This window comes from Heliangelus exortis, chromosome 2 (genome assembly GCF_036169615.1).
Source record: "Heliangelus exortis chromosome 2, bHelExo1.hap1, whole genome shotgun sequence".
Taxonomy (NCBI): domain Eukaryota; kingdom Metazoa; phylum Chordata; class Aves; order Apodiformes; family Trochilidae; genus Heliangelus; species Heliangelus exortis.
The window spans coordinates 63,475,627-63,502,838 of record NC_092423.1 but is presented as its reverse complement, the minus strand read 5'-3'; the positions used below and the strand labels follow the sequence as shown (position 1 = coordinate 63,502,838).

The 27,212-nt window shown below is 39.4% G+C and overlaps 1 protein-coding gene across 3 annotated transcripts; it reads right to left on the bottom strand.

Moving 5' to 3' along the window:
* Nucleotides 1-3,896: 3,896 nt before the first annotated feature.
* Nucleotides 3,897-24,875, bottom strand: TBC1D7 (TBC1 domain family member 7). Of its 3 annotated transcripts, none has more exons than XM_071736422.1 (9): nucleotides 24,729-24,875; nucleotides 22,975-23,166; nucleotides 22,409-22,529; nucleotides 21,619-21,699; nucleotides 16,710-16,897; nucleotides 14,239-14,376; nucleotides 12,350-12,495; nucleotides 4,979-5,108; nucleotides 3,897-4,164 (listed from the first exon to the last, which is right to left on the bottom strand). In XM_071736422.1, exons 3-9 carry the CDS (start codon nucleotides 22,518-22,520, stop codon nucleotides 4,078-4,080), a joined length of 882 nt encoding a protein of 293 aa, XP_071592523.1. In that variant the 5' UTR covers nucleotides 22,521-22,529; nucleotides 22,975-23,166; nucleotides 24,729-24,875; the 3' UTR covers nucleotides 3,897-4,077. The 3 variants fall into 3 exon arrangements, with proteins under 3 accessions (XP_071592523.1, XP_071592524.1, XP_071592525.1); XM_071736423.1 differs by having other exon boundaries at nucleotides 24,725-24,808; XM_071736424.1 differs by having other exon boundaries at nucleotides 22,975-23,013; nucleotides 24,725-24,774.
* Between the last annotated feature and the right edge of the window lie 2,337 nt (nucleotides 24,876-27,212).

The following is a 27,212-nucleotide window of genomic DNA, read 5'->3' as shown; positions in this document are numbered from 1 at the left end:
GTCTTTCCTGTGCTGGGGAGCCCAGAACAGAACACAGTACTCCAAATGTGACCTTACAAGGGCAGAGTAGTATTGCAATATCTATTTGCTGAGTGTCTAAGTTTTGCATACATGGATACATTAACCCTGAGAGGTAGGAGATAGGCTTAGCTGTTAAGCAACCAGATTAGAATGCAAAAAGCTAAATCCATACGTATGGATTTATTTTACATCATGCACACATGCCTGGGAGCTGATCTGCAGTCCAAAATAACAGCCAGTGAACATCAACATTATTTTTTTGGGTGGTGGGGAGCACAGGGACAGAAGGAACAGGTAAACATGCTGAGCAAACCCTGCAAAGGCACTGGAAGCCCCACGCTGCCAAACATGAGCCTGCCAGCACCCCCAGAGCAGTGTGCATGCAGGCACAGAGGCATGCAGACATCCAGCCATGCTGGCACGAAGGTGCTCTGCAGCATGGCAGTACCTGGCTACAAGTCAGTGCCCTCAGTGCAGGGATGGGGTGAGTCTGCTCTGTCATCATCTTCCTCACCCCATTCCTCCTTCTCACTCCTTGGAACAAGGCTTCCAGACAACAAAGTCTGAAACATGAGTGTGAAAATTCTTCCCTGAGTGAACAAACCTGGGCTGTTCTGTACATTTGTGCTCTGTGGTTAGGAGCCTTGGTGTTCAGAAAGACATCATCTTCAACTTGCTCTGGGTTATCTCCAAGATACTGTATTTCAGCTGAGTTTCTCTCCACACTCTCCTGCTTTTTCTTCCTGACTCACATGTTTTTTTTCTAGAGTTCAAATTCCTTATCATTTTCCAAGTATCATCCTCTGCCATCTGCCATTACTTTTCTTATCTGGAGTTTTCATCACATTTGGACATCAGCTAGAAAAGAACTTGTGCACACAACATGGAAAGCATGGACATGTGGCACTGCTCTAAACTTCTCTGAAGATAAATTACTGCCTGAGGGGAGAACTGGACCAAATTAAACTTATTTTTCTTGTTTGCAAAGCCCATGAACATATTTGGCAAGCAGAGGCTTTTACTATCAAAAGTGAATGTTTCAGCATTGTCTCCAGGGGAAAAAAAAGAAGAAAAAACCCAAAGCCTAAAAAATACTCCTAGCAGCTAGTTCTGTCTGAAGAAACAAACACACAGCAAGCAGTTACGTACTCAGGTAGTCAAGGAGAAATAATGTAGTGTCATTTTCAAACTTCTCAGGAAAAATGACCATCAGATGACTTGTTAAGACACTCCTTCTGAATGGCATAGAGCTAACAGAACACAAGTAAGAAAGGTAATCCCAACCCCACAGAGCTAACAGAACACAAATAAGAAAGGTAATCCCAACCCCACATTAATTAACCAGAGATTTCAGTAGGAGGCTCAACAATGTACAGATTCAAAACAATCTGTGTAAGGAACTAGTAGTCCATAGTAGATGAACAAATTTGGACTGCCCACTAAAGTGCCCAGCTGAACACAACAACTATTGCAGTGTTTTACTTCAAGAGGTCAAAAAGCAACTGTTGGCCACATATGCCAAACTCCAGGCTGATTACAGCTGCTGGAGGTACAGGACAAGGCTTCCAAAATGGTGGCCTCTGCTCTGGATTGGGATTTCAAAGGTATCTTTCCTCAGATCATCAGATGCTGGGGACAGCAACAGCTCACAAAGCTGCCCTCCTGCTCTCTTAGGAATTACATCTGTGAGCTAAAGCACTATAATCAACTGAGCAGACATCACCCAAACTTAACCAAGCATAAGTTACCCAGGTTCATACTTTCAGCCTTTTGGGAACTCAGTTTTCTGTGTAAACTGTATCTCTCATAAAGCCACAGTGAAAGCTTGGAAACAGATCTATTAAGATACACACATATGTCAGTGAAAGAAGTATGGAGTTAAACCATTATCTACTCTCTGGAGAGCTCCCCTCCTTCAGCACATCCCAGAATAAATAATGCACTCCATTTAAAGAAGCGCTCTTGTTCTTTTTTCTAACAGGAAGCTGAAAAAGCTGCACACAAACCTCAGCTGACACTGAGGTGAAACAGCATTTAAAGATCCACCTTACGTAAGCTGAAATGTTTAACTAAAATTACCATTGCTCATGTGGAAACATAAAGGTTTTTACTGTGAGAGTAATGGAGCACTGGACAGGCCACCTAGAGAAGCAGTGGAGTCTCACTTCTAGGAAGCCTTCAAAAGCCATCTGAACATGGGCCTGGGCAACTGGCTCCAAGTGGCCCTGCTTCATAAGGGTTGGACCAGTTGACCTCAAGAAGTCCCTGACAACATCAAACCTTCTGTGATCCTTCACAAAAGTAAATCTCTGTCTCTCATCTCTGCAGCTAAAGGGCTTGCCTGTTGATGGTGAAAGGCTTTTTTTAAAATTAAAACTAAAAAAAAAAAAACCCAACAGTTTGGAGCCTTCAGTCAAATATTGATTGGAGGAACAGTCACTGGCACGTCTGGATGCAATAACACTAACTGGCACTTCTAATCCTTATTCAGCAAATCTCTCTTCACAGAACATGAGTTATTGATTCCCTTTCTGGACTGAAGCTGCTAAACACCAAGTGCTTGTTTTTTTAACAGCCAAGGAATCTGCAGTGTAAAGGCCTGAATAATGCATATAAAACTCAGGGTTCTGTCAATACCCTGTGCAGCCTGAAGGAAAAACATTCAACTGGGCAGTCTCTCAGATGGTATGTGTGGCCACTACTTGAAAAACTTGTGCACTGTTCCAGAATGCAGTGCTGTTACTCACAGAATGTATATGTGCTCTTTCCTACTCACATCACCCTATCTGAAGTGAACTAAATGATTATATGACCATGGAGGCACAGGAGTGGCTTTCAAAGCAGACACAAACATGCTTTTTTTTTTTAAACTGGGTAAACTCATGCATTTCAGGAACACTGACAGCAGCAACTCAGAATCTAGCACAGACCACATACCTACCCAGGTTTTTAGGTGTAACCAAAACTCATTCCCAAGCTTTCCCAGATAATGTGTTGGAAGCTAAACCTGACCTAATTTAAAACAAAACTCAAGCTTCTAAGCATTTCAAGTCTGCACTGCAGTAAGTGCACGCTAAACACACTTTCAAGCACAAGAAACATACTGGCATTTAGCTTACTAAAAGCATCAATTTGAGCAACACTTTTTTATGTACAATTCTCTTGTCTATGCAAGATGGAGAAATACAATTTTACCCTTCTCTATGAAAAATAACTAGTTCTCCTGCAAACCTCTATCTTGGGCTAACTACTCTACTTTTACTTACACTATGAATTACATTTCTAGGCTAAATTTATTCTGAAATGTAAGCCAAAAAAGAATCAAATTACTACAACTCTGAGTCAAGCACTCAACAGTCATTGTTTATTATTGGCCAAAGTTGCATTTTAGGACTGGATAGAGCCACTTTCTAGAGCACCTTCCATGAACAACAAGGAAGGAAGTACAGCCACACAGAGCTGGCCGAGAGACAAAAAGAAAGTATTTGAAGACATTTCAGAAAAGCGTATCACCCCTGCTCATTGTGATGTCCTCTACTTCAAATTTGTGATGCCTCTTCTAGAACATTTACCCGAAAATTTCCAGTATTAATAGAGTATATTTATATGTCTAGTAAAGGCATGTTTGCTCACCAAAGAGTTGCAGCAGACCAACACTTAGTAAATGCACCTTAAAAACACCTCCAAGTAGTAATTACTTATATCAAGTTTAAGCTGGTATATAAAACATTTTTAAATTGCAAGTAAGTCTATTTACCTTGCTTCAGGTGTTAAATTTACTTCCTCAAAAGCGAGAGAGCACACTGTGCCATAAGAATACTGTAGCTGGTTGGCCAAGAAACACTCTGGACATGATCACACTGCCACTAGGTATCTCCATTCCATCTGTATTTATTGAAAAATATTTACATATCGGTCACCATGCTATTATTTGCTTCAACGGCATCTTTAAACAGAAGATGAAAAGAAGAACATCACATAACAATGGGGGGAAGAGTGGTAAAATGTCTTTTTTACTGTCTTTTTTTCCCAAGTTGTCGTAAGTGAAGCTGTTTCTCAGACTGAGTGTACTGGAGTCCCACAGTGAGTGCGCCACAGATCAACAGCTTTGCTGACAATAGCATCAGTGTTATCTTGAGGGATCTACAAAAGATAAGGGCAAGATACCTTCACAGAGTACCTTCTTTTGACTATTTTGTTTCTGTCTTTATAAAAAAGAAACAGAAAAATTAAACCAGAATCCCATCTCCCTGCCCAAACATCCAACCATCCCTCAGGCCTACATGCAACCATATTAGCTCCAGGTTTTAGACAAAAAGCTTTTCATTACAAAACAGTAAAGATGATCACTCAGGCATCTCACAATTCTCACCTGACATCAGGCAGAACTCACACTGGCCATCCATGACCAAAAAGACACCTCATCTAACTAACCTAGGCTACACTGGGATCTCACAACCCTGCTGTGATGCTCAATACTACATATAGTACCCTATTAGTACAAACAGAAGGGAAGTTCAGGGTCAGGTTCATGACCCCATCCTTACATCAATAGAAAACTTATCTTAAGTCTATAGATTCACTCAGGCAAGGAGCCAAGAAGGTGACAGAAATGGAGCCTCATCAAATTTTAACTTAACCTGACCTCATCTGCACTTACTTTTACAGAACAATCCTTTAGTTATCACAAGGAATACTGTCAAATCTGTACAAACATAGATTACACATATTCACCATAGACTAAAAATCTTTTCCTTCTATGAAAGCCTTACCTCCTGGTAGAAAAAAACTATTATTCTCATCCATGTGCATTCTTTCCCCACCTTGGCATTCCTACACTATTTTCAATAAATAATATAATATCTTATAGCTTGTTTGCAAAATGTAAATTACTGTAAGGCTGAAACACAATTTTATAAACCACAAAAAGTAACACAAAGCACAACAGAGTACTTACATTTTCCAAAAACTGTGTGACTTTCTCTGCAGTATTTAATGCTATTAGCTTCATTTTAAAAGTCAATAGTATCTCCAGAGCAACAAAAACAAGAATCTTGCAGGACCCACTAATAACTTTGTCCCAAACTCTAAAAAAAAAAAAAATTTAAAAACTGTAAGGAATCACTAAACATTACTGTAGTGCTTCTGTGCTTAATCTCCTAGAACAGTCTATGTAAATAAAAGATATTTTATCAACTCTGTACAGAGCAGAACAATGGCAAGCAGTAATGCACTGGTGTGTTCTTGTTTAGCAATGGAACTGTTTACAAGCTCAAATACAAAAAGCAAATTTTGTTTTAGTAGCCTGAACAAAATTATCCTACAGTGTAAAGGTGAGAATTCTTCCTAGTGCAAAAAAAGGAAACAAACTTTATTATTAGCATGCCTAATGAAGACACTTTTCAAACACTTAAGTAGCTGAAAATTCAAAAGGATATAAAAACTGAACTACTACATCTCAAGAAGCTAAATATTCCAGCTCATTGCTGTATAATATAAATATAATGTATCAGCAGCACATAATCATGATGTTCAAATTAGGCACAAGGAACAACTATGAAGTCTTTCAGTCCATCCCACTGTGCACAGACTCTCAGAATTACAGAAGCCCTCCTATCACTTGTATGAAATCATACCTGAACCTCAGTTTTAACAAATCCTGAAGGGCAGGTCTCCAAATGCTGCAAGTACTTCAGCAACAGAACTTTGATGAATATTAACAGGGATTCTACTAAACACTACTAAAACAGCCTGCACCATTTTGAAATCATCCTTCATCCAGCAGCTTTACCTCAGGCTCAACTCAACAGACTTGGGATAAAAGATTATCCAAAACCAGTTTGAACCCATCTGTCAGATAGCAGCCTTTATGGTCTTGCAGTATTTTTAGTCCTTGAATTTTAAGAGCTGTGTCAGAAAGCCTTTCAGAGGACTGCTGTTATTGCTCCTTCTGGGCACTTGCTAAAAGCATCTCTCCTTCCAAATAAAAACTTGGGGGACAAAGATCACATAATATCCTCCATAATCTCTGAATACAGTAACACTAACTAGAAAACATCTGCAGCCCACCTACAAACTTGGATCTATGACTGTGATTCTTCCAAAGACAACACAGTTTTTATGATCTCTCTCAGAAGAGCTTGCCCTTCAGGCTGAAGTGCCACAGGAACAAAGCCGAGGCATAATGTGAATTGACAACTCAGTTGAAAAGCGAGTATCAGACCTTTAAACAAGGATTTAGTAAGTGAAAGTCCAACAAAGAGCTGTGAAGATTACTGGAGCATGTCTCCTACACGAGAGCTGGGGCTGTTCAGCCTGGAGAAGAGACAACTTTGGGGGGGAATCTCATTTACGTGTACAAATACCTGAAGGGAGAGTGCAAAGACAACAGAGCCAGGCTCTTCTCAGTTCTGTCCAGTGAGAGGACCACAAGCAACAGGCACAAACTGAAACACAGGAGGCTCCCTCTGAACATCAGGAAATACTTTTTCACTGTATGAGTGACTGAACACCAGCACAGGCTGCCCAGAGAGGTGGCAGAGTCCCCTTCTTCAGAGACTTCAAAAGCTGTCTGGACAGTCCCAGGCAACCAGCTCTAAGTGACCCCTGCTTGAGAAGAGGAAACGGTTGGACAAAATGACCTTCAGAGGTGAGAGACAATCTCAACCTTTCTGTGACTCTTTTTGTAAAGCTTTTATAACTCCTAACATGGAATAGTTGCTGGTTTCCCATGGTGCTACCATGACTCAATTCTTTGGGGGTTTCTTAACCTTCTATTCACATGGTGCTACCATGACTCAATTCTTCGGGGGTTTCTTAACCTTCTATTCACATAACTCTTCTGACACTATCTTCACAACCTCTCCATTCATCAAAAATAGACTTAAACTTACAGTGAAGAAATGAGGAAAAGAATGTGGAGAATCCTTAGAACTGTTCTTAAAAAAGAAGGAAACAAACAAAAAGCCCACAGACACTTGGAAATAAAGCACTGTCAATTTCTTTCCCCTTTTTAGTTTTAGGATTTTAGTTTTATTTTCCTAGATCACTATGATTACAAAACAAGTACAATTCCCATATGGGCAGGAACAATAATTAATCCAGGATGAAAATCTTACTGCTTCCTTCTTGGTTCAAGCACTCCAGGACAAGTGATCATTGTAAATATTACACTGATGTTGAAATCAGGTCTAGAAGCTTGAAGTGAGGCTATGAGAAAACTGAGATCACATTCCTGTTCCACACTCAACAGGTCATCCCTCTTTATCTCTAGCACATTTTCCTCCACAAATATATATCTGGTTAGAATCCAAGAAGAGTTCTCCATGTGTTACATGGGCATCAGAACTGTAATTACGAATGACAGAGAGAAGCAGACCTAAAATACAGGAAATTTTTAAATTCACATTAAAACTCCTATTAGCTTGAATATAAACTTACTGAGCCTAATATAAATACCCTGTCTTCTGTTATTCTGCTTCCAAGTCTCCTGACTCCAGTCTCCATCATTACATTACAGTAGGTGACATTTCATGTTCAGGAAACACTCTGTTTTCATGCATTATTATTTAGTCTGATTCCAGACCAAATGTTTCAACAATGGCCAAACAGATGCTGTATCTAAATCACTGGTGTCTAACAAATTTGGGAAGAGAGTGCATAGTAAAGTGAATGAGTTGTCAGCACTAACCATTTGTGTCTGCTGTGGTGTTTTTCCTCTTAATATTTCTGGCTGTTGTTACTCTCAGTGCAGCTCCACCAGTGACAGCAATAGGGGAATTACTGTGTGACACTGTGATAAACAGACCAGTGGCCAGCACCTTGTCTATACAAGTAAAGCCCGGAATAGTAACAAACTGTCAGAAAATTGTTTACTGAGAATGGAAAAAAACCATAGCAGTTTCAAGGAAACTGGTATTTTGATGATTCTATTCCAATACAGCAGTCACCATACACATTATCATCACTAGAGATGCAGTAAGTATTCTACTTTCACTTTTTCTGTAACAACAAACACTTGATATCAAGTATACTGTCAGAGATTGCAATTTTTACCATTTTTTTTATACCCCTAGAGACAGGAAAATTCTAACAGATATGTCATGCAACTGTGCCAGCAGCCCTACTCAGGAATGCTGAAAAGTATGTACTAAAGTCTTGGGGGTTTTTTTGTGCCTATCATCCTCTGTGAAATATAGCAGTATTCTATTAACCACAGGAACACCTTTGTAGGTATTTCTTGAACAGTGAAATAAGAGTAACAACCACAAGGAAAAATAAACAGGAAACTATGAAGGTATGGAGTGTGCCATTGATTATGCAAATGAAGCCCTTTACTTTTCATTGAGCTTTTTCTGTAGACAAGATATGACTTAGTCTTTATGTCTGCTAAGGCACAGCATTCTCAAGGCACTTTTCTCAGTCTCCTCAACCATGAACAGTGCAATTGCACAAAAAAAAAGCATCACAGCATTGCTGCTTTCTCTTTTTTTGAAATCTTATCATTACTCTCACAGTTTTTTTTCCCCTAGGCTGCAGGGTAAGCACCCTCAACCTCATCCCCTGGTTGTGGTGCTCCAGTCATCCCAGCCAGAGACATTTAAAGCCAACCAACACTCAGTCCTCTGCCTGCACCTCTGGGTATCCTTCCAATGCTAACTGGACATGGAGGAACATGATGAGGATCATACAGATCTCATCCTGATGTCATGTCATGATCATGTCATAAGATTTCAAGGGAGCTATCAAATACTGTGGCACAAACAAGCTACCAGAGGCTAATAACCTAACATCACCCCGCTGGCTATCAGTCCTGCTAATGCCAAGTCTTCAGTGCACAATACAAACAGTGTTAGTCAGGGGTATGATACGTGATTGGCAACACTGAGCCACAGAAAAATGCCTGACTTATTCACAATTATATCTGCAAAGTTGCATTACTTCTGTTGAAGCTGGATCATCTAGGGTGACAGTGCTGGAACAAACTGGCAGCCAAAGTGCCATTTTGCCTGTGGAGCTGAAGCCACAGAAGGGTCACAAAGCTTTGCTAACAGCAGGGCTCTCCAGCTGAGCACCCACACAGCTCCATTTGAAAGCTCCACATGCACGGTGCTTACAGATTGCCATGTAATGCTGTTGCAGATATTAAGCAAATAAGGCAACAAATAGTGGGTATAAAATGAAGGTGTGATTCAGTTTTCTCTCTGTTTCAGCGACAAGTAAGCCACTCTGTCCCTCTTTAGCATACAGGCTTGTTCATGTTCCAGGAATCATCCTGTCTACATTCCAGGTGGGATACAGAGCCCTGAGGATGGAGTGCCTTCAAAAGGACCAGCCTGCCTCTCTTTCACCAGGGTGGCACCATTGAGAAGTTTGACAAGAAGCTTGTTGCATAATATGTCAAGTGGATTACAGCAAGAAAAGGCACTGCATTAGGTCCAAGGAAAAGTTTCTACATTAAAACTGTCTGTATACATTTTCCAAGCCCATTTAAATTAAAATGATGTATAAATTTTACCTGTGATAAGCTAGGAGAAATGTGATATAAAGTAGTATTTATACTGAATGACAATGCCTGTCAGGAGTAAAGCTGGTATTATGCAACTTCATCTCACCATTACTGGATAAAATTTCTGCAAAGCATATAGAAATCTTGTGCACATTAGAGAAAAAAACTGAAAACAATTAAATTTAAATTTAGCTGCCTGGCAGAGGAGACTACTATTTATAGAAAGCAATCAACCTCTCTAAGAAATACAGCATGAAATTGTAAGTTAAATTAAATAATGAAAGACTGAGCTCAAATCATCTTGCACTTGACAAGAAAGTAAGTAAGTAAAACTCACAGGAGAATTGGAAACCAGTTTCTGATGCTCGGCAGTTCTCACACTACCATTTGGACCTGTTTCAGACAAGCATTAGAGCTAGATTCTAAAATCCATACCAAATATCTAAGCATGAAGTTCATATGTCACATATTGCCCATAAAGCAATTTAATTCCTCAGCAAATGAGGCCGTTATGATTACAACTGAGTAATTCAGAAACCTAAACTGGCAAGGAGAAGGGCACTTTTACTGTGTTCCTACAAGAATTGTTGGGAACCTGCTGTGCCATTAGAAGTATTAACACTGAGATTCGTTTTTACTCCAAAGTGATAAAAAAAGCCGGTATTTCAACCATTTTCCATTAAAAAAATATTTTTAAAATTTCAGATCATCAAAATATTCTGCTTCGGTAAGCTAAAACAGTACATGAAAATGCTAAATAGTACAGTAACTAGATAAAATATTTTATATAAATGAACTCATTTCCAATTTCCACATTGTAGAAGACTGAAACCAAAGATTTTGGCAAGATGAAATATGGAAATCAAAAATCTTCATCTATATTTTTTCTTTTACACTATCAAGATGACACAGCTCCATAAAATGTTCAATTTTAAACAGAAATTAAAAAAAAACCCTCAATCTTCCAACAGCAAAAGTGTTTTGATGCAATTTCTCTTTCAGATCTAGTTCATAGCCATAAGACCTTGTAGCAAGGTCATCAATCAGATAAGTCCTAAACAAAACTATCTCCTAGAAGGCATGTACTGAGGTTCCTGAGGATATTTCAGATCACAGAACACCACAAAGAAAGCCTGAAGAGACTGGCAAGTCCCAGGTAGAGCAGTCACCTCTAATGACAAACTGCATTAAGTTCAAAGAGATGAACAATGAAACAAGGTTAATTTTTATCTGCTGAAAGTAACCTAAAAATGCAAATATGAAATAAGAGATGCAGGCAAAGAACAGTAATCCAATTGCTTTAAAAAAGGTAACAAATGCTTTATACAGGCTTGCATAATTTTTGTAGCTGTAAAAGAAGTAAAATCTTTTAGCCACTACATCACACACAACCACTATGCAGAGGTTACTACTTTGGAGCTTTATGGGTGTTTGATGAGAAGACCTTGCCATGTAACAGTTGCCATGGTGCACACAGCATAAGATACAGGTCTACCACCAAGCCCTTCCATTTTGGTTCAAAAAATGTTTTCTTAGACATATTCCTTGCCAGCATTAGAAAATACAAAATTTCAGTCCACAGTACTGCAAGACTGGATTTCTAATCTTACAGTTTGATTCCTAAAAAAAACCATTATTTTCATAAGGGCAAATTAGCAAATTTTTTTTTTTTTTTAAAATATTTTTTAAAAGCTGTGGGAAACAGCTGTTCCCCAGTTTCACTCCTGAAATACAAAGTCCCAAATAAACAAGCAAGATTGCTTTCACTATTCAGATTATGACCATCTTTACCACCATGCCTCTTATAGGCTGGACCTGATGAGCTCAAGAGGTCTTTTCCAGCCTCAATAATTCTGTGATTCAAGGACAACTGGGCAGATGAAGGATGGAGAACAGCCTTGGGGAGAGAACTTTAGGGTACTGTTTCATGTGAACCTCAACATGAGCCACCAGTGTGCACTTGCAGTCCAGAAAACCAATGGTATCCTGGGGCTGCATCAAAAGAAGCATGGCCAACAGATAAAGTGAGGTTATTTTCCCTCTATACTCTGCCCTTGTGAGACCCCACTTGGAGTACTGGATCCAGTTCTGGAGCCCCCAACACAGGAAGGACATGGAAGCTTTGGAGGAAGTCCAGAGAAGGGCCTTAAAGACAATCAGAGAACTGGAGCACCTCTCCTATGAAGACAGGCTGAGACACCTGGGGTTGTTCAGCCTGGAGAAGAGAAGGCTCTGGGGAGACCTTACAGTGCCCTCCCAGTATCTGAAGGGCCTATAGGAAAGCTGGGGAGAGACCATTTATATGGGCATGCAGCAATAGGACAGGGGGGAATGGCTTTAAACTTTAAGAGGAGAGATTTATATTAGACATTAGGAAGAAATTCTGCACTGTGAATGTGGTGAGACACCAACACACATTGCCCAGAGGAGTAGCAGATATCCCATTCCTGGAAGCGTTCAAGGTCAGCTTGGATGGGTCTTTGAGCAACCTGGTCCAGTGGAAGGTGTTCCTGTCCATGCAGGGGGGCTGAAACTCTATGATCTTTAAGGTCTCTTCCAACCCAAACCATTCTATGGTTCTGTGATTTTTAACAAAGCATTTTACAAAGCTCTCTGTTTGCACACTAGGTTCCTACACTAGCCACTGAAGTCCTGGAGGTGCTGGTGTAAAATTTTCTCTGAACCTTGTAACTTATCAATTTTTTATTGTGGCTGAAAACAAAATAATTGTATTCTCTCTGCAATCCCTTTGCCTGTTAGTGACGACAAAAAGCTAAAATTACAACGTTATTACAAAGAGAAATAAAAAAGGGAACTTGCCTCTGTAAACTAGACTCAGGTAAACAGCCTGCAAAACACTTCTTGAACCAAAGATCATAAGGGAGTTTGCTCATTGCAGTACATGCTTTCAGATGCATCAGGAGTCTGTTATCTTCAATGCTCAAATACTGCTCCAGAATTTTTGGCTGAGAAAAGAATTTTTAAATTTTAGATAACTCACATCAGAGTACACTCCATTATTAACACACACAGTTGTAAGTCTTAAAAATAATTAAAAAAAAACACCAAAACCTTGAAAAAAAATAGCATGGTAAAAGAATGAATTTATACCATTTTAACTAAAAGTGTGATGTTCCAAAACACAAGTGTTGCAATTAGTTAATTGAGTACTTTACTAAAAAAAAAAAAAAAAAAAGCCAGATATCTTAAATTGCTGACCACTAACAGAATTCAGAAAATGCACAGTATTCTCTAATGAAAGGAGGTCTTTGAGAGCTTTAGGCAATGCAGAGATTAAACCAGCACTAATTACTGCTACCCTTTACAAGTAAATTAGAGTTTCATTCATCTCAAATCTAATTGCCTTAGCACACATTAAAAAAAAAAAAAATCTACACACAATGCAGCAAAACCCAGAAAATTAATTCTGCAAGTGAACCCTGTTCAATAAATTAAAAGCTGGACATTGATTTCCTGTTTGAAGCTTTGAAGTATTTAGAAAAGCCAATAGAACAGCATAAAACAGAGCTAAAAATAATAATTCTCATTTTGTTTAAAATCTAATGTAACATAACATACATTTTCATAAATTCAGGAGTACCTTTGTAGTTTTTGTCATAATTAGGTAAAAAGCTAACAACTTCAGCTGTCAAAGGACAAAACCCACTTCATTTGTCCATACTCTACCATCTGTAGTCTTGGTACCATGTTTGTATTAAAATAAAAACTTAGGGAGGGAGACACTTTGCACTATCTCTCTGTTATGAGAGCACATGCTTTCTTTAAAAATGCTCCCCTGTCCTTCAAAAGGAATTACAGGAGTTGGTATAATTTTATGTATCACTTCCAGCCATAGGAGGGAGGTTTAAAATGTATTTCTTAGTTCCAAAGAGTAACAAGGGATGTTGTGATTTCATTCACATCATTCAGTGATTGCTAAAAAACAGGTACCCAGACACTGTCATCTCAGTGGGTATTGTTAACTAAAAGGTTTCTTATCTCTTCAGAGTATTTGAAGAATTGCAAAAGCTTTTTTATAATGAAGGAAATAGTCTAAGTATGCAAGTTCTTCACAATCAAATTTTAATTATATAAACCAGGAAGACAGAAGCTCAAAATTAATATTCTCTAAATGCATTTAAACGATCAGTGCCAAAATAACTCTAATCCACTTTTTACTATAGCTTAATTTGCAACATATTGTTTTTCTGAAGACAAAGTACCTCACTCCATTTATAAAGCAAAGCAATCGCGCTTTGTCTGTCATCCAATAAGCAGCATTTGGATGCCAGAGATGTAGCAGAGAAAGTAGCAGATATACAGGAAGACTTTCTGGTATTTGTGACATCTTTAACTGTTTAAAATAAAGAAAATTCTTAAGTGACCAATTTATGAGGAATACAATTCAACTAGATACAACATAAGTTTTAGCTATGTTTAAAAAAAAACAAAAAACAAACCTAAGATATAATAGAAAACTACTACGTAATTAACAAAAACAATTTCTAACTTTACAATGTGTCCTACAGGCTGGTACAATCAAAATACAAAAAGCAGTCTTCCCATTTTCTTAAAACAGTTGGTGGAACAGAATCCAAGGGTGTCACCCCTGATGCTCCAGTTGTCTCCATATATTGATGCTTTTTATGATTTCCTCCTCTCTCTTTTACAGCTCCCCTCATAAAAAAAAAGGCTGTATTTTTTCTTACCAATTGTTGTAATGAATCTTTGTGCTTGCTGTTCAGCTGATTAACAAAGCAACTGACAAGCCAATAGCATTCTATAGGATCCTCCACCATTTCCTCCATTGCTTTAGCAATAGCAAGGAACACTTCATCTTCAGGCTCCTGGAAAACAAATCAAAAAAAGTGAACTTCACAGAAGCACTGGACTATCTGATCTAAATTATCACTATATTCATCTTCTCTGTAATTTGGTAACACAAAATGGAATCAAGAAACACAAAAAGGTGTTCTGACATTCATATGTAAAACACTGGGCAGCAGCTGCATTATGGTGACAGATACCTATTAAAGCGGAAATATTAGGACTTGTCTTGCTTCTAAAACTAAAACATAAAAGAGGAGTTTGGAACAACTCTGATTCAAAGTTCTCAAATGAGATAATAGTACATCCTAACAAGGTAGCAATAATCCATGCCCCCATATTTGTACTGCATAGCAGCAGAATCTTTCATCCTATACCTTGCTAAAGGGCCAAACAGGCTCCTCAAACACCTTTGTCATAGATGTTGCAGCTACTGGGGGAAAAAAATGAGCTGTATGTCTACTTTCAACACACAGAAAATAATTTGGTTTGAGCTAAATAAACATCATCCTAGAGACAAATATCTTTTCCAGGTGACAAGTAACTTATTATCCACAATATATTTAGCATGTGATGGGCATGTCATCACCTTTTCTCCAGAGGACAGACTTTCTCAACAGAAGTACAGATATGCCTAAACCACAGTTAATTGCAGGAATGCTCCAAGTATAGATGGAGGAGAGCCAATCTAAATCAACTAGATCTCACACCAACAGCCAGCTCAAGAAGCCTTTAAACTGGGAAGAAGAATAAGGATAGATAAGGAAAGCCTCAATATTTGCCCTGTTACTCAGAGTCTTCCCTAGGCAAGCAGTACTGACTACATCAGGATGCAGGTTAACAAGCCAGATACGCATCCAAATACACCAGCAGCAGTAAGCTAAAGTATCTCCAGCTTTTGCACAGATTACAGCTCATGCAAAACATATGGATACTCTAAATAATACCAAGATATGCCTCTGCTACAATACAAAAATATCCCTACTTAAACTCCCCACTTTAAGATCTCCTTTCAGACACAAAAAAGGTACAAAACCCAGAAGTCTTCTAAACGACTCAAACATTTCAAAACATTCACATCAGTCCAACACCATCCTTTACCCCCCCCAACAGAACACATGCATTCCTATCAAACAGTAAACTCTTGTAAGTTTAAGGGGACCAATGACCACACTAGAAGGTCATTTCTGCTACCAGGCTAGCAGAAAAAGAACAAATGCTTTCTGCAGCAATACAAACACAAGTTACACAACTAGCAACTGAATCTGCTAAACACCATCTCTATTATACCTCATCACAGTACTGAGAACAGCAAGTGCTCTGGGATGCACTGACAATACACTTGCTGAGAAAGCTATACTAATCTAGAAAGAATCAATTTTCAGCCCACTGGGTTATTTGCCAAGATCAAGGAAATCTCTTCATAGGAAACTTGCAGGGTAGGATGGCCACATTCCTAGGCAACAGTAAGAGCACAAAACCACTCTCCCTGACAAGAGAATGCTGGGTACAACCCTCCAGTCCAAAAATACTAAAGGTTTTCCATGTTAACTTTAACTTTTTTTAAATTATTTTTAACTTTTAAAAGTTCTAATGTCAGATTTTGTAATTACAGATAAAAAACAAGTAAGCTGGACCAGGGTGAACATGGATAACTCAGCATTAACTACTAGATAAGAGTCCACTTCAGAAAGTCCCATGTTTCTTCTCATCACCTTGTCTTTCATAGATCATTACATAGATCATAGATCTTTATATGTAAGATTCACACATTATTTTTAACATCACACTATAGACTTAACATCAAAACAGATTCATCTAGCTGTATATGAGCATACTACAAACTACAGAGTACATGCATTACCTGACAGAAGCCTGTATCAATTCAGACTAACAGAAAAAGAAGATCAGTACATTAAAGTTTAGTTTTAAAAACAAATACTTTAAAAATTTTATGCCATATTCAATAAATTACTGCTTGTACTGGCTCTGAATTATACTTGTTCCAGGACATTTAAGAATCTATGAGCTCCAGTAAGATTATGTCATTTTTATTTCAGTGCTATAAAGAAACTGAAGGTTACTACAGTACGAAAGGCTTGAAGCCTAGCAGGCAAAACACACAAAAGATATTTTAAAGCATAAGATCTTACATAAGTACTCATGGGAAGAAAAAGAGAAAAGCATTTTGACTGAAATGTCTTATTTTATACTAGCATTTGTATTCCATTCATTTAACTTCATCTGTCTATGTGCATTTAGGGGGCTACTTGCAGTTCAACTTCTCACAGGTTTATAATTTGAAGTTAAAAAAAAATACTATATTTAAAAGACTGTTCAAATGACAACTGACCAATGGAAAAGCTGAGTTTCGAGGCAATTTTCCTGATTCCAGTTGATATATGCGGAGAAAAACATCTACCTGTGGGGTAGAATCATTAATAAAACGAATTACACAAAGAGCATGGTGTAAATCCCAGTACTGCTCCTTCCGGTACTTCATCACCAAAGCATGAGATTCATGGTGAGGAGGAATAATTCCTAAAAAAAATAAAAATGAAATACAATAAAATAAAACAAAAAAAGATAAACAACTCCGAAGAGGAAAAACAGCACCTAAACTCTCTTTCCAAGAGCTTTGCCTTAATGTGATTCCCACTACAACTCCAGCCAACAAAAACATAGGACCTGGTATTACATTTTGCTTATAAACTTGGTCAAAGAATACACAGAGAAAATTCCATAAAACTGAAAGTCAGTACACTAAAAAAGCACTTTAGCATTAGATTTATAAAAACAAATTTCAAATGTTAGCTGAATATAGGTAAAATCTACCCTTAGACTGGTTTCTCAACCTGTTCTGCAAGATTTTCAGCAAATGAACACTCTTTGGTATACCACATCATTATGCTGATAAGAAATGTCATTATAACACAATAATTTACTCTCACTCTCCAACAATCGTTCTTTACTTTTTAATTTGTGAATCTTAATTGCTTACACTTATTTGTAGTTTTTAATACTAGTTGCATATTTGTACCCTGCTTCCATTTATTTTGAAAAGTGGATGCAGAATGATTTTCACATACATTAGATATTCACATTCTCAAATTCTACACTTTGTGATAGCCAGAGTCTACATGCAATTAACTAATGCAAAGATGATATACATCACAGTATTATTTAATTCACTATTAGATCTCTGCCAGAAAATTCTTCACTCACTTTACTATAGAGATTAATATTCTCTAAAACAACATTAAGTAGCAAAATCAACCAAATAAGCTGAATTAGTTATAGATCAAAATTTAAGATTACCACCCAAATACTTTGCAAAGTAATGTTTTTTACTTTCTTAGTGCAATACAAATATTTTTTCTAGTTCCCCAGAAGGAAAAAAAAAAAAAGGAAAAAAAGTATCAAAGTAGAGAAGTACAGAAAATTAAACTATTTACAAACTCCAGACAAGATGTGAAACTAACTTGATCCTTCCTCACTCAAAATTCAATCTTGCCATGCACCGATGTTCACAACAAAACTGTCACAGGCTTCAACAAACGTAAGTTCTTACAGACACTGAAACAGAAATTTGCCTCTTCTGTATCACTCATGAAACAGAATCTTTTTCATTGTAAAAACTCATGAGAACAAAGCATTCTCTAAAAATCAGTTCTGAAACAGGCTACCTGCTTCATTTATCTCCTATTCAAAGAAAAAAATATTCCTGCCAAGCGTTAAACCACGGAATGGTTGAGTTCTAGTAACAAGTACAACAGACAGAAAATTATCTTTTATTTTCCAGCTGCAAACCTGGGACAGAGCAATACATTTCCAGATTATGCAAAAATGGAGTCAACATTGTGATTTTATATGTACACACTACAACTGCCTTCCTCCAACACAACAGACTACCTTAGGCAGACAGAAGTGAAGCTTAAACAACACAGGGATTTCTAGAAACCATCACGAAGCACACCTGAACAGGAAGTTTACAGAGATATTGCTAACATGTAACCTGTGACAGCACAGAACCTAGCTAATTGAACCTTAGTCTGATCTAATTCTTCTGTGAAACTATTAACATTATGTAAACATCTCCCACCAGAAATGGACTGCACCATTGCTACAATAATTTAGGGAGAGATATTTTTGGAGTATTAGCCTTTCCAACGAGTGTTAGCACCTGAGAGGCAGTGGAAGAGAAGTCCTTGTACCTCTGTCCACCCAGGGAGTATACTGAATGGCAGAATGTGTACTTCAAATAAATCACCTGGGTTTAAAACGCAAAATCCTTTACAAAAATTAAGTAATTTTTCCAGACAGTTAACTCACGTGTTATCATACAACTCACACATTATCCCATCTGAAAAGGACAAACTGGCCCTACATTGACCTACAGGTTTGCCAAGGGACCATATTTTGTTATTACAATTTTGGCTGAAAGATCACAGAATGGTTTGGGCTGGAAGAGACCTTTAAGATCATCCAGTTCCAACTCCCCTGCCATGGGCAGGGACACCTCCCACTAGACCAGGCTGCTCAAAGCCCCATCCAACCTGGCCTTGAGCACTTCCAGGAATTTGACATCCACAACTCCTCTGAGCAACCTGTGCCAGTGTCTCACCACACTGACAGCAAAGAACTTCTTCCTAATGTCTAATCCAAATCCCCCATCTTAAAGTTTCTTTCCTGTCATTCCATGCCCTTGTAAAAAGTCCCCCCCCCAGCTTTCCTGTAGACCCTTTTCAGGTACTGGAAGGCCACTAAAAGGTCTCCAAGAAGCTTCTCTTCTCCAGGCTGAACAACCTGGAGAGCAGCCAGGCAGAAAGGGACCTGGGAGTCTGGATTGACAGGAAGCTGAACATGAGCCAGCAGTGTGCCCAGGTGGCCAAGAAGGCCAATGGCATCCTGGCCTGTATCAGGAACAGCGTGGCCAGCAGGTCCAAGGAAGTGATTCTGCCTCTGTACTCAGCCCTGGTGAGGCCACACCTCGAGTCCTGTGTCCAGTTCTGGGCCTCTCAGTTCAGGAAGGATATCGAGGTCCTGGAGCAGGTCCAAAGGAGGGCAACCAGGCTGGTGAAGGGACTCGAGCACAGGCCCTATGAAGAGAGGCTGAGAGAGCTGGGGCTGTTCAGCCTGGAGAAGAGGAGGCTCAGGGGAGACCTCGTCGCTCTCTACAACTCCCTGAAAGGAGGTTGGAGCCAGGTGGGAGTTGGTCTCTTTTCCCAGACGACTTTCAACAAGACAAGAGGACACAGTCTTAAGTTGAGCCAGGGGAGATTTAGGCTGGATATCAGAAAGAAATTTTTTACGGAGAGGGTGATCAGGCAATGGAATGGACTGCCCGGTGAGGTGGTGGATTCTCCATCCCTAGAGACATTTAAAAAGAGACTGGATGTGGCACTCAGTGCCATGGTCTAGCAACCGCACCGGTGGGTCAAGGGTTGGACTTGATGATCTCTGAGGTCCCTTCCAACCCAGCTAATTCTATGATTCTATGATTCTATGAACCCCAACTCTCTCAGCCTGTCTTCACAGGAGAGATGCTCCAGCCCACTGATCATCTCTGTGGCCCCTCCTCTGGACTTCCTCCAAGAGCTCCATGTCCTTTGTATGTTAAGGGCTCCAGAACTGGACACAGTACTCCAGGTGATCGTGTGCTGAGTCACTCATATAAACCTCCTACAGAATATTTCCTGCTAATAATATTCTGAAGGATGGTGGCTACTTCACACAAAGTTCGACAATTTTTTCATCATAAAATTAGTATTCTAACAGCAGAGGCTTTTACTAAACAAGATTACTCTGTTAGATCAATTGCCAAGATTCTCAAGTTTTATAATTAGATCTTGCACATTATGCACACTGTTCATTTACAGCCTCTCCCCCCCCAAAAAGGCTACAAATCCAAATAATCAGGAATATGAAGCCACAATTTTTAAACTGTAGAAAAATGGAAGAAAAAAAAATTTTTAAAAAGGAGGAAAACTTAAATGGTTGTTTAAAACCCAGCTACAGTTTTCTAACCCTTTATTTCAAACTCTAGACACTGTAGTGGAACACAGAGAACAAGAAGGGAAACAGAAGATATTTACTTGAATCTTGTTCAACATCAGGGCACAGCCCAAGATAAATAAACATCTTCAAACACAGAAAAGCTACTTTGTAAAATAGTCAGTCTGACAAAGGAGTCACCAGTCTTTCTGACTCTGAATCACATGCCAAAATCTTTATACAAAAGATACATATGGGATCTGTATCACATATTCTGGAAAGACAAAAGACAAAGTACAACCAAGACAGCAGCTTCCAAGCCAACCTGCAGACTGGTGCTGGGGTCTCTCTCTGATGAAACCTTTCAGGTAGCTGCATCCTTCCTGCCCTGCTAATACAAAACTGAGCATGGGAGCCACACTCAAGCTTTAGAAAAGGAGCACACAGCCCCACCACTAACACTGGAGTAAATCACATGTCTCTTCCTCAGATTCAGTCAGAAAATGCACCTTCACACTCAGTCTGGCAGTGTTTCCCTACATACAGCAACTCCACAGGAAACTTCCAAAGATACCTTGTAAGGGTCAGAACTCCTGGACCCTCCACAACCCTTCCCCTGTTTCCAAGTGGCATGGCCTCACAAATAGTAAACCAAACACACCTCACCAGTTACTGCAAAGTTATGAGTTCTTTTGAATTAGTATCAGACTAATGCATTTCAAGGGAAATAGAATTTATGCTTTTTTCTAGTTTCTGGGGATACCATAATTTATCTCTGGCCTTGTAACTTCTTCAGTGGCAAAACCCATTTAAAGCCAGAAGAAAAACACATACTAAAAAACCACAAACTTTCTTTTTACAATGAATATTCATTGCATACTTTGCCCAATTTTTAAGTTTAATCACAGCTTTACTTCAACTTAATCCTTATTTTAGGAACAGAACTGAGTACGTAATCGTATCAGGTATCAGTAACTTATCATAATACATCCTTCAAATCCATTTAACAACTTCACTTGAAAAGTGTTAAAAAGTTCAGTATAGAAGCTCACTCTTCTAGGCACACATCAGAAAAAGCTCTCAAAAACTATGCATGGAATATTGTTTTATAATTGTCATGCATTGCATGCTAAATATGTATCCGTGGGCAAAGTAGTATGGAATAATCCACTTCATTAACTGCCTAAAGAAAAGAACAAAACAAACAAACAAAAATAACACCAACAAAAATAACTTATACAGAGGACCACAGATATTATATTTCATACCTAAAAGCACCTTCCACACCAGTATACGATACATGGATGGCAAAGGAAACCTTTGACTAAATGTGCAAAGCTTCTCAATATCTGTAGAGAAACAAAGAGGAAAAAATAAGGTAAATTTAATTATCAACAGGTTTGATCTCTGATCTACCTAAGTGTGACAAAATCTTAATTGCAGATCAAAATTCCCACTTACATCATCTTACCAACAAATGCTTTCACCATCTAATAATTTGAGAAAATAATTTGCCTTATAAACTGCAACCATTTTGAAAAACATATACGTTGGCTTGATTTACAGTAAAACTACCCTAGGTTTCATTGGAAGTAAACTGTACTACTTTTACAGACATTCTGTAAACTGTGTTGGCATGTCAGAACTATTAATGCCTTTGTTAAAGTGACAATATTTATGTTCTGCTCTGTTAAGAGATGTGGCACACCTCAGGGACCAACTGCAATAAAAAAATCTTCATAGTTTTGAGGTTAGATGAAATGAACAGCAGGAGATGACATATTTCCAGATGAAAGCTGTTATCATTTAAAAACTTCCAGTTTCTTGGGCACAGAGAATAAGAGAAAAAAGCAAAGAAATAAGCCAGCAGCCAAATCTTAATTATTTTTAACATCAGATTTTCAAATCTTTGAAGCTCAAAGGACTGCTTGTAATAACTGAGAGACTAATGGTAAATGATGCAAAACTTATTTAAATCAGTACTGAGAAAAGCAATTAAACATTTTCCATTATTCCCAAATCACCAAAGTAATACAGGAAACAATGAAATCAACTTGCCCAATCGGTCATCTTTTAACAGAATTTCCAGTGATTTCTTCTCTTCAACTCCACGAAAGCCCACTTTTTCATAATATACTGAGCGAAAGTTCCTCTGAGAGTCATCAGCCATGACTGTTTCCTTTTGGAGAAACAATAATTCACTTTAAGAGTTACAAGAATATATTCCTACTGTGTTAAAATCAAGTGCTTTTACACACTGATAAAAGTTGACTGCTTATGTCTCTATAGTACTAAAAAACTCAGAATATGAAAATCTTGCATGTTTTTTTCATCATATGCAAACAATGATAAAAATATATGGCTCTAAACAAGGTCTAAAGATATCCAATTTCCAAGCAAAATACCTAGATCTTTTTATTCCTGTAGGAAATGACACTACTTTCCAAAAAGTTTAAAAAAAAAATTGAAAAAAAGTTGGAGATACATTTAAGTCTTTTATGTGATGCAACATATTTCAAAGTCAATACAAAAAAACCAAGTAAGAATCTGACAGAATTTTTGGCTACAGAAACTCTAATCCAGTACAGCTGTTACCCATAACTAAAATCAGGATTCATACTCACCAGACAAGGTAATCAGCAGAAAGGCACAGCAATGTTGGCCTGAGCAGCAGAGGTGACAGGAAAGAATAAGGCTAGGTGAGTTTGTTCTCAAGTTGCAGATCACATGCAGATTTGCATTTAATTCAAATGTTCATGTTGCTATTAAATATATCATCTTGTAACAACCACAGTCTTGACCTTGTCATTGCAGTACTAGAAAAAAAAATTAATTAATGTCTCATACTTATACTGGAGTCAATGGTAATTGCAGATAGTACTGTTTTGTAATAAATGTAACTGATACTTCAATTCAGTTCAGCCTTAAAAATAGCAATTTTCTCTCCTTTAGAGGCTTGGAAATATGAAAAAGTTCCATTTTGTAACTCAAAAAATAAAAATAAACACCTCTTAAGTCCAGTGACAGCAGCAAAACTTGGGAGAAAAATAATCTGAGGAAGAAGCAATGTGAGAATTATGCACTGAAAAGCTTTTCCAATCAAATTTTTCTTCTCCTTGCTGAACCACAGCAAGGAGCAAACAACAGGAGCAAAGCATTTGCAGATAATAACAAAGGCCACACTTCTGCAAAGAATGCAGATTTAAATCAGTACCACCCCATCCACCAGGCCCATCTGTGTGTCCATTTTTAGCACTTTGTAATAGCAGGGTCAAGATCAGCCAGAAAAACATAAAGCAGAAAAGAACTGAATTAATGCTTCCTCAACTCAGGCAACTACTATCTCAAAACCACAGAAAAAATATATTTCTTGTGAGACATTCCAGTTGTGCTGCATACTTACAAAAATGACTGATATTCCTGCACTGTGCATTTAAGGGTGCAGTGATCAAAGTGTTTACTGTCTACATTGAGCAATGTCTAAAAGCAGATTATATTCAGCAACATTTGAAGTATTTGCAATTTTTTAAATCTGAAGTTAACATTTAGCAAACAGCCCATACCACTTGAGGAAGGCTGCAGAGTCACAGACAAAAAGCAGCAAATATCATCGGAAAAATTGCAGCACTATCGAGAAGAAAGGAATGCTTTTTTAACCATTTTAAACTATCGCTCTACCAGCAGTACGAAAGATTTACTCAGTGGCGAAAAGGAAGAACACTCTTTCCCCCCCTTTCAGATTCAGAACACGTATTTTCACGTTAGGCAAACGTGAAAATGTCCCAACCTTTACACGCAGTATCAAAAAACTGGAAACAACAAAGGGGCAATGAATTCCAATCCAGTTCATTGACACCGTTCTGCATAATTAGAGCACAAATAAATCTGTCTTCAAATATAAAGGCCCGCACAGCAGCCTCACCACCGTTCCGACCCTTGGGGCTGCAACAGTGCTCTTTTGTTACATTTCCGAAAAAAAGATGAACCCGTTTTGGGGCACAGGCCCATCGACACCACCACCCTCGGAAACCAAGCCGCAAGCTGCCAGCCATGGACCCTCCCTCCAGCCTCTTATAAGCAAGACAGGGCCGAGACGGGGCATCCCTCACAGACCACCCCTCACAGCTCTCCTGCCTGCCCGCTCACACACGCTGGGGACAGAGGAGGCCTCCGTGGCACCCCCCGAGCTGGGAGGAGGCGGCCGGGGCTGCGGGCCGGGCCGGGGGTGCTCGCACCACAACCGAGCCGGGAGCCAAGGGCGTGGAGACGGGCTCAGGGAAAGAGATGAGAAGGGGACCGGTGACGGACACAGCATCCCACCCCCACACCACGAGCACCGGAACCCCACCGGAACCGCACCAGAACCCCCAGCACCTACGGCAGGCGGGAAGGCGGGGCGCGCGGAAGCCACCCTGCGGCGCCAAGCCGGGCGCATGCGCGGGGCGGGACACGCCCCGGCAGCTGCTGCGTCACGGGGTGGGGCCCGGCCAACGGTTGGGCCGCGGTCTCGATGGCCGGGGCGGGCGGGGTCTCCTCGGGAGGGCAGCCGTGGTTGCAGGGTCGGGCGGTGCCTCTGTGGATTCCACGGTGATTCCAGCCTTCCCGTTGTTATCCTCCGCTTCAACCCCCGCCACTTAGATTAAACAGGCGGCCGCTTAGCTTTCGGAGCTGTCTGCCACTCCGTGCTCCTCCCCGTGTTCCGTAGGGCAGCTCGGGGTCCGGTGCAGAGGGGGAAAGAACAATGTCTCTCCTCGGGCTGTCTCAAGGTGACGCCAGAGGGCTGGGCAGTGTGGCGGAACTGGCTGGAACTGTATAGGATGAAATGACACGCAGAGGAGTGGCCCACAAAAAGCTGTGCTGTGCGAGACCCTCCAGTAATATTTGACAGTAAGGGAATAAGGTTAACACTGCGGCGATATCGAATAGCAAAGAATTACGCTCCCTGCACTGCATTATTTACTGTAATTGGTATTATACTTAGCATTCTGGCCCTTCCACTGTCACAGCTAGGGAGATTTTACTTGCAGTGATCTTTCAGAAGCTATATCCTTCAAAACAAAGATTTACTCTGATACCTGCGAGCAAAGTATTTGACTTGCCCCTCACAGCAGGTAAAGGACATAAATCTCACTGTTCAAAGACAAAAATCAACCTCTGCTGCCCAAACCATGTCAAAACTAACAGTGCGGTTTTATTTGGAGTTTTATTTCTAGTTGGTGGTGATATTTTTATTCAGAACTTTGTGATCTTGCCTGCCTTCTAACTGTACAGTTGCTAGGGCTAGGCAGCTGCTTCTAATAGGAGCTGTGTTTTCAGCTCATGGCTTCTTGGCAGGAACAGAAACAAATAACATCAAACCACCTGGGTTAGCAACCCCAAGACAGCTTCCTGGGTCAAGTGGCAAAGAAAAGAACATCCCACTATTTTAATCTTGCCCCGTGCTCTCTGAAAAGCACGCTGTTGCAGAATGGATGAGTTTTTGTTAAACCCAGCATTTTGTTTTGTTAAACCCAGCAATGCTCCATTTGGGAGCATTTTTGTTGAGTCAGTGCAAGGCCCATCAAGTATGATTCTTGAAGTAATTCTATACAGCAGCAGGTGGCAGACTGTTGCCATTTTTTGCAATGTGTGCCTTCTACGACTCAAATACATCTTTTATCCATAGATGGCACTTGCCTACGTATGAGATCTGGTTGGTGCTGTTGTGAGCTAACCAGTATCACACGGTTCAGAAGACAGCTACTGAAATTCAATAAAAGCTCTATAATTTTTGATAGAGGGGTGACCTCATCAATGTTTATAAATATGTAAGGGACGAGTGCCAGAAGGACAGAGTCAAGCTTTTCTCAGGAGTGACTAATAATAGGACAGGGGACAACAGTTATAAATCGAAGCACAGGAGGTTCCAGATAAATATAAGGAAGAAATTTTCCACTGTGAGGGTGACAAAGCACTGGCACAGGCTGCCCAGGGAGGCTTTGGAGTCTCTTACCCTGGAGATTCTCAAAGCCCACCTGGATGCGTTCCTGTGTGACCTCCTCTAGGTGACCCTGCTTTGGCAGTGGGGTTGGATTTGATGATCTTTCAAGGTCCCTTCCAGCCCCTAACTTTCTGTGATTCTATGATTGTTCATTTTTGGCCTTGTTACATTGCTATTGAGGTGCTGACTGATTTAGCTGCGTAAAAATCTAACATAAAACCAAAACCTACCCCGAAAACCAATAAAATTAATGCACTCCCCCTTGTTAAGTTTCTCAACACAACATTTAAAAAGCTTCTTAATCATGCTACTTATACACGCAGGTTTTCATAGTGGTGTCTGTAGACAATTTCTAAGATACAGATGATAGTTTATAGTGGGATCCCAACCTAAATCAGTTGTAAACAAGAATTTATTTGGGGCAGTGGGAAATTAATTAAAGGATATAATTTGAGAGTAATCAAAATGTAAATGAAATTACAAGCATAGGCTGGGCATGAACTGCTAATGATTACAATGATTATTACCTGGAGACACATATACAGTGAAAAAAGATGGCTCACCTGAAGCCCTGAAGACATCCCTATGCAGAATTGGACTTCCTTACTTAACATGCATATTTCTTTATAACTGCCCTTCCACATCCAACTGCACTGAAAGTGGCTAATGACTTAACATGCTGTAAATTGGTATTGCAATGCACACAGGTGACTTGTTACTTAAATATTTTATTTAAGAAATTTTTCACCATTGTAAACCAAATAAGGACCTTATTTTTCTTTGCTTGGGATATGAAGGGTCTTCATTCCTATAGATGGAATTTCTTTGTTGCTACTGTAAATGAAAGAAGAATCTCATCATTAATAGCTGCAGGTGTGAATC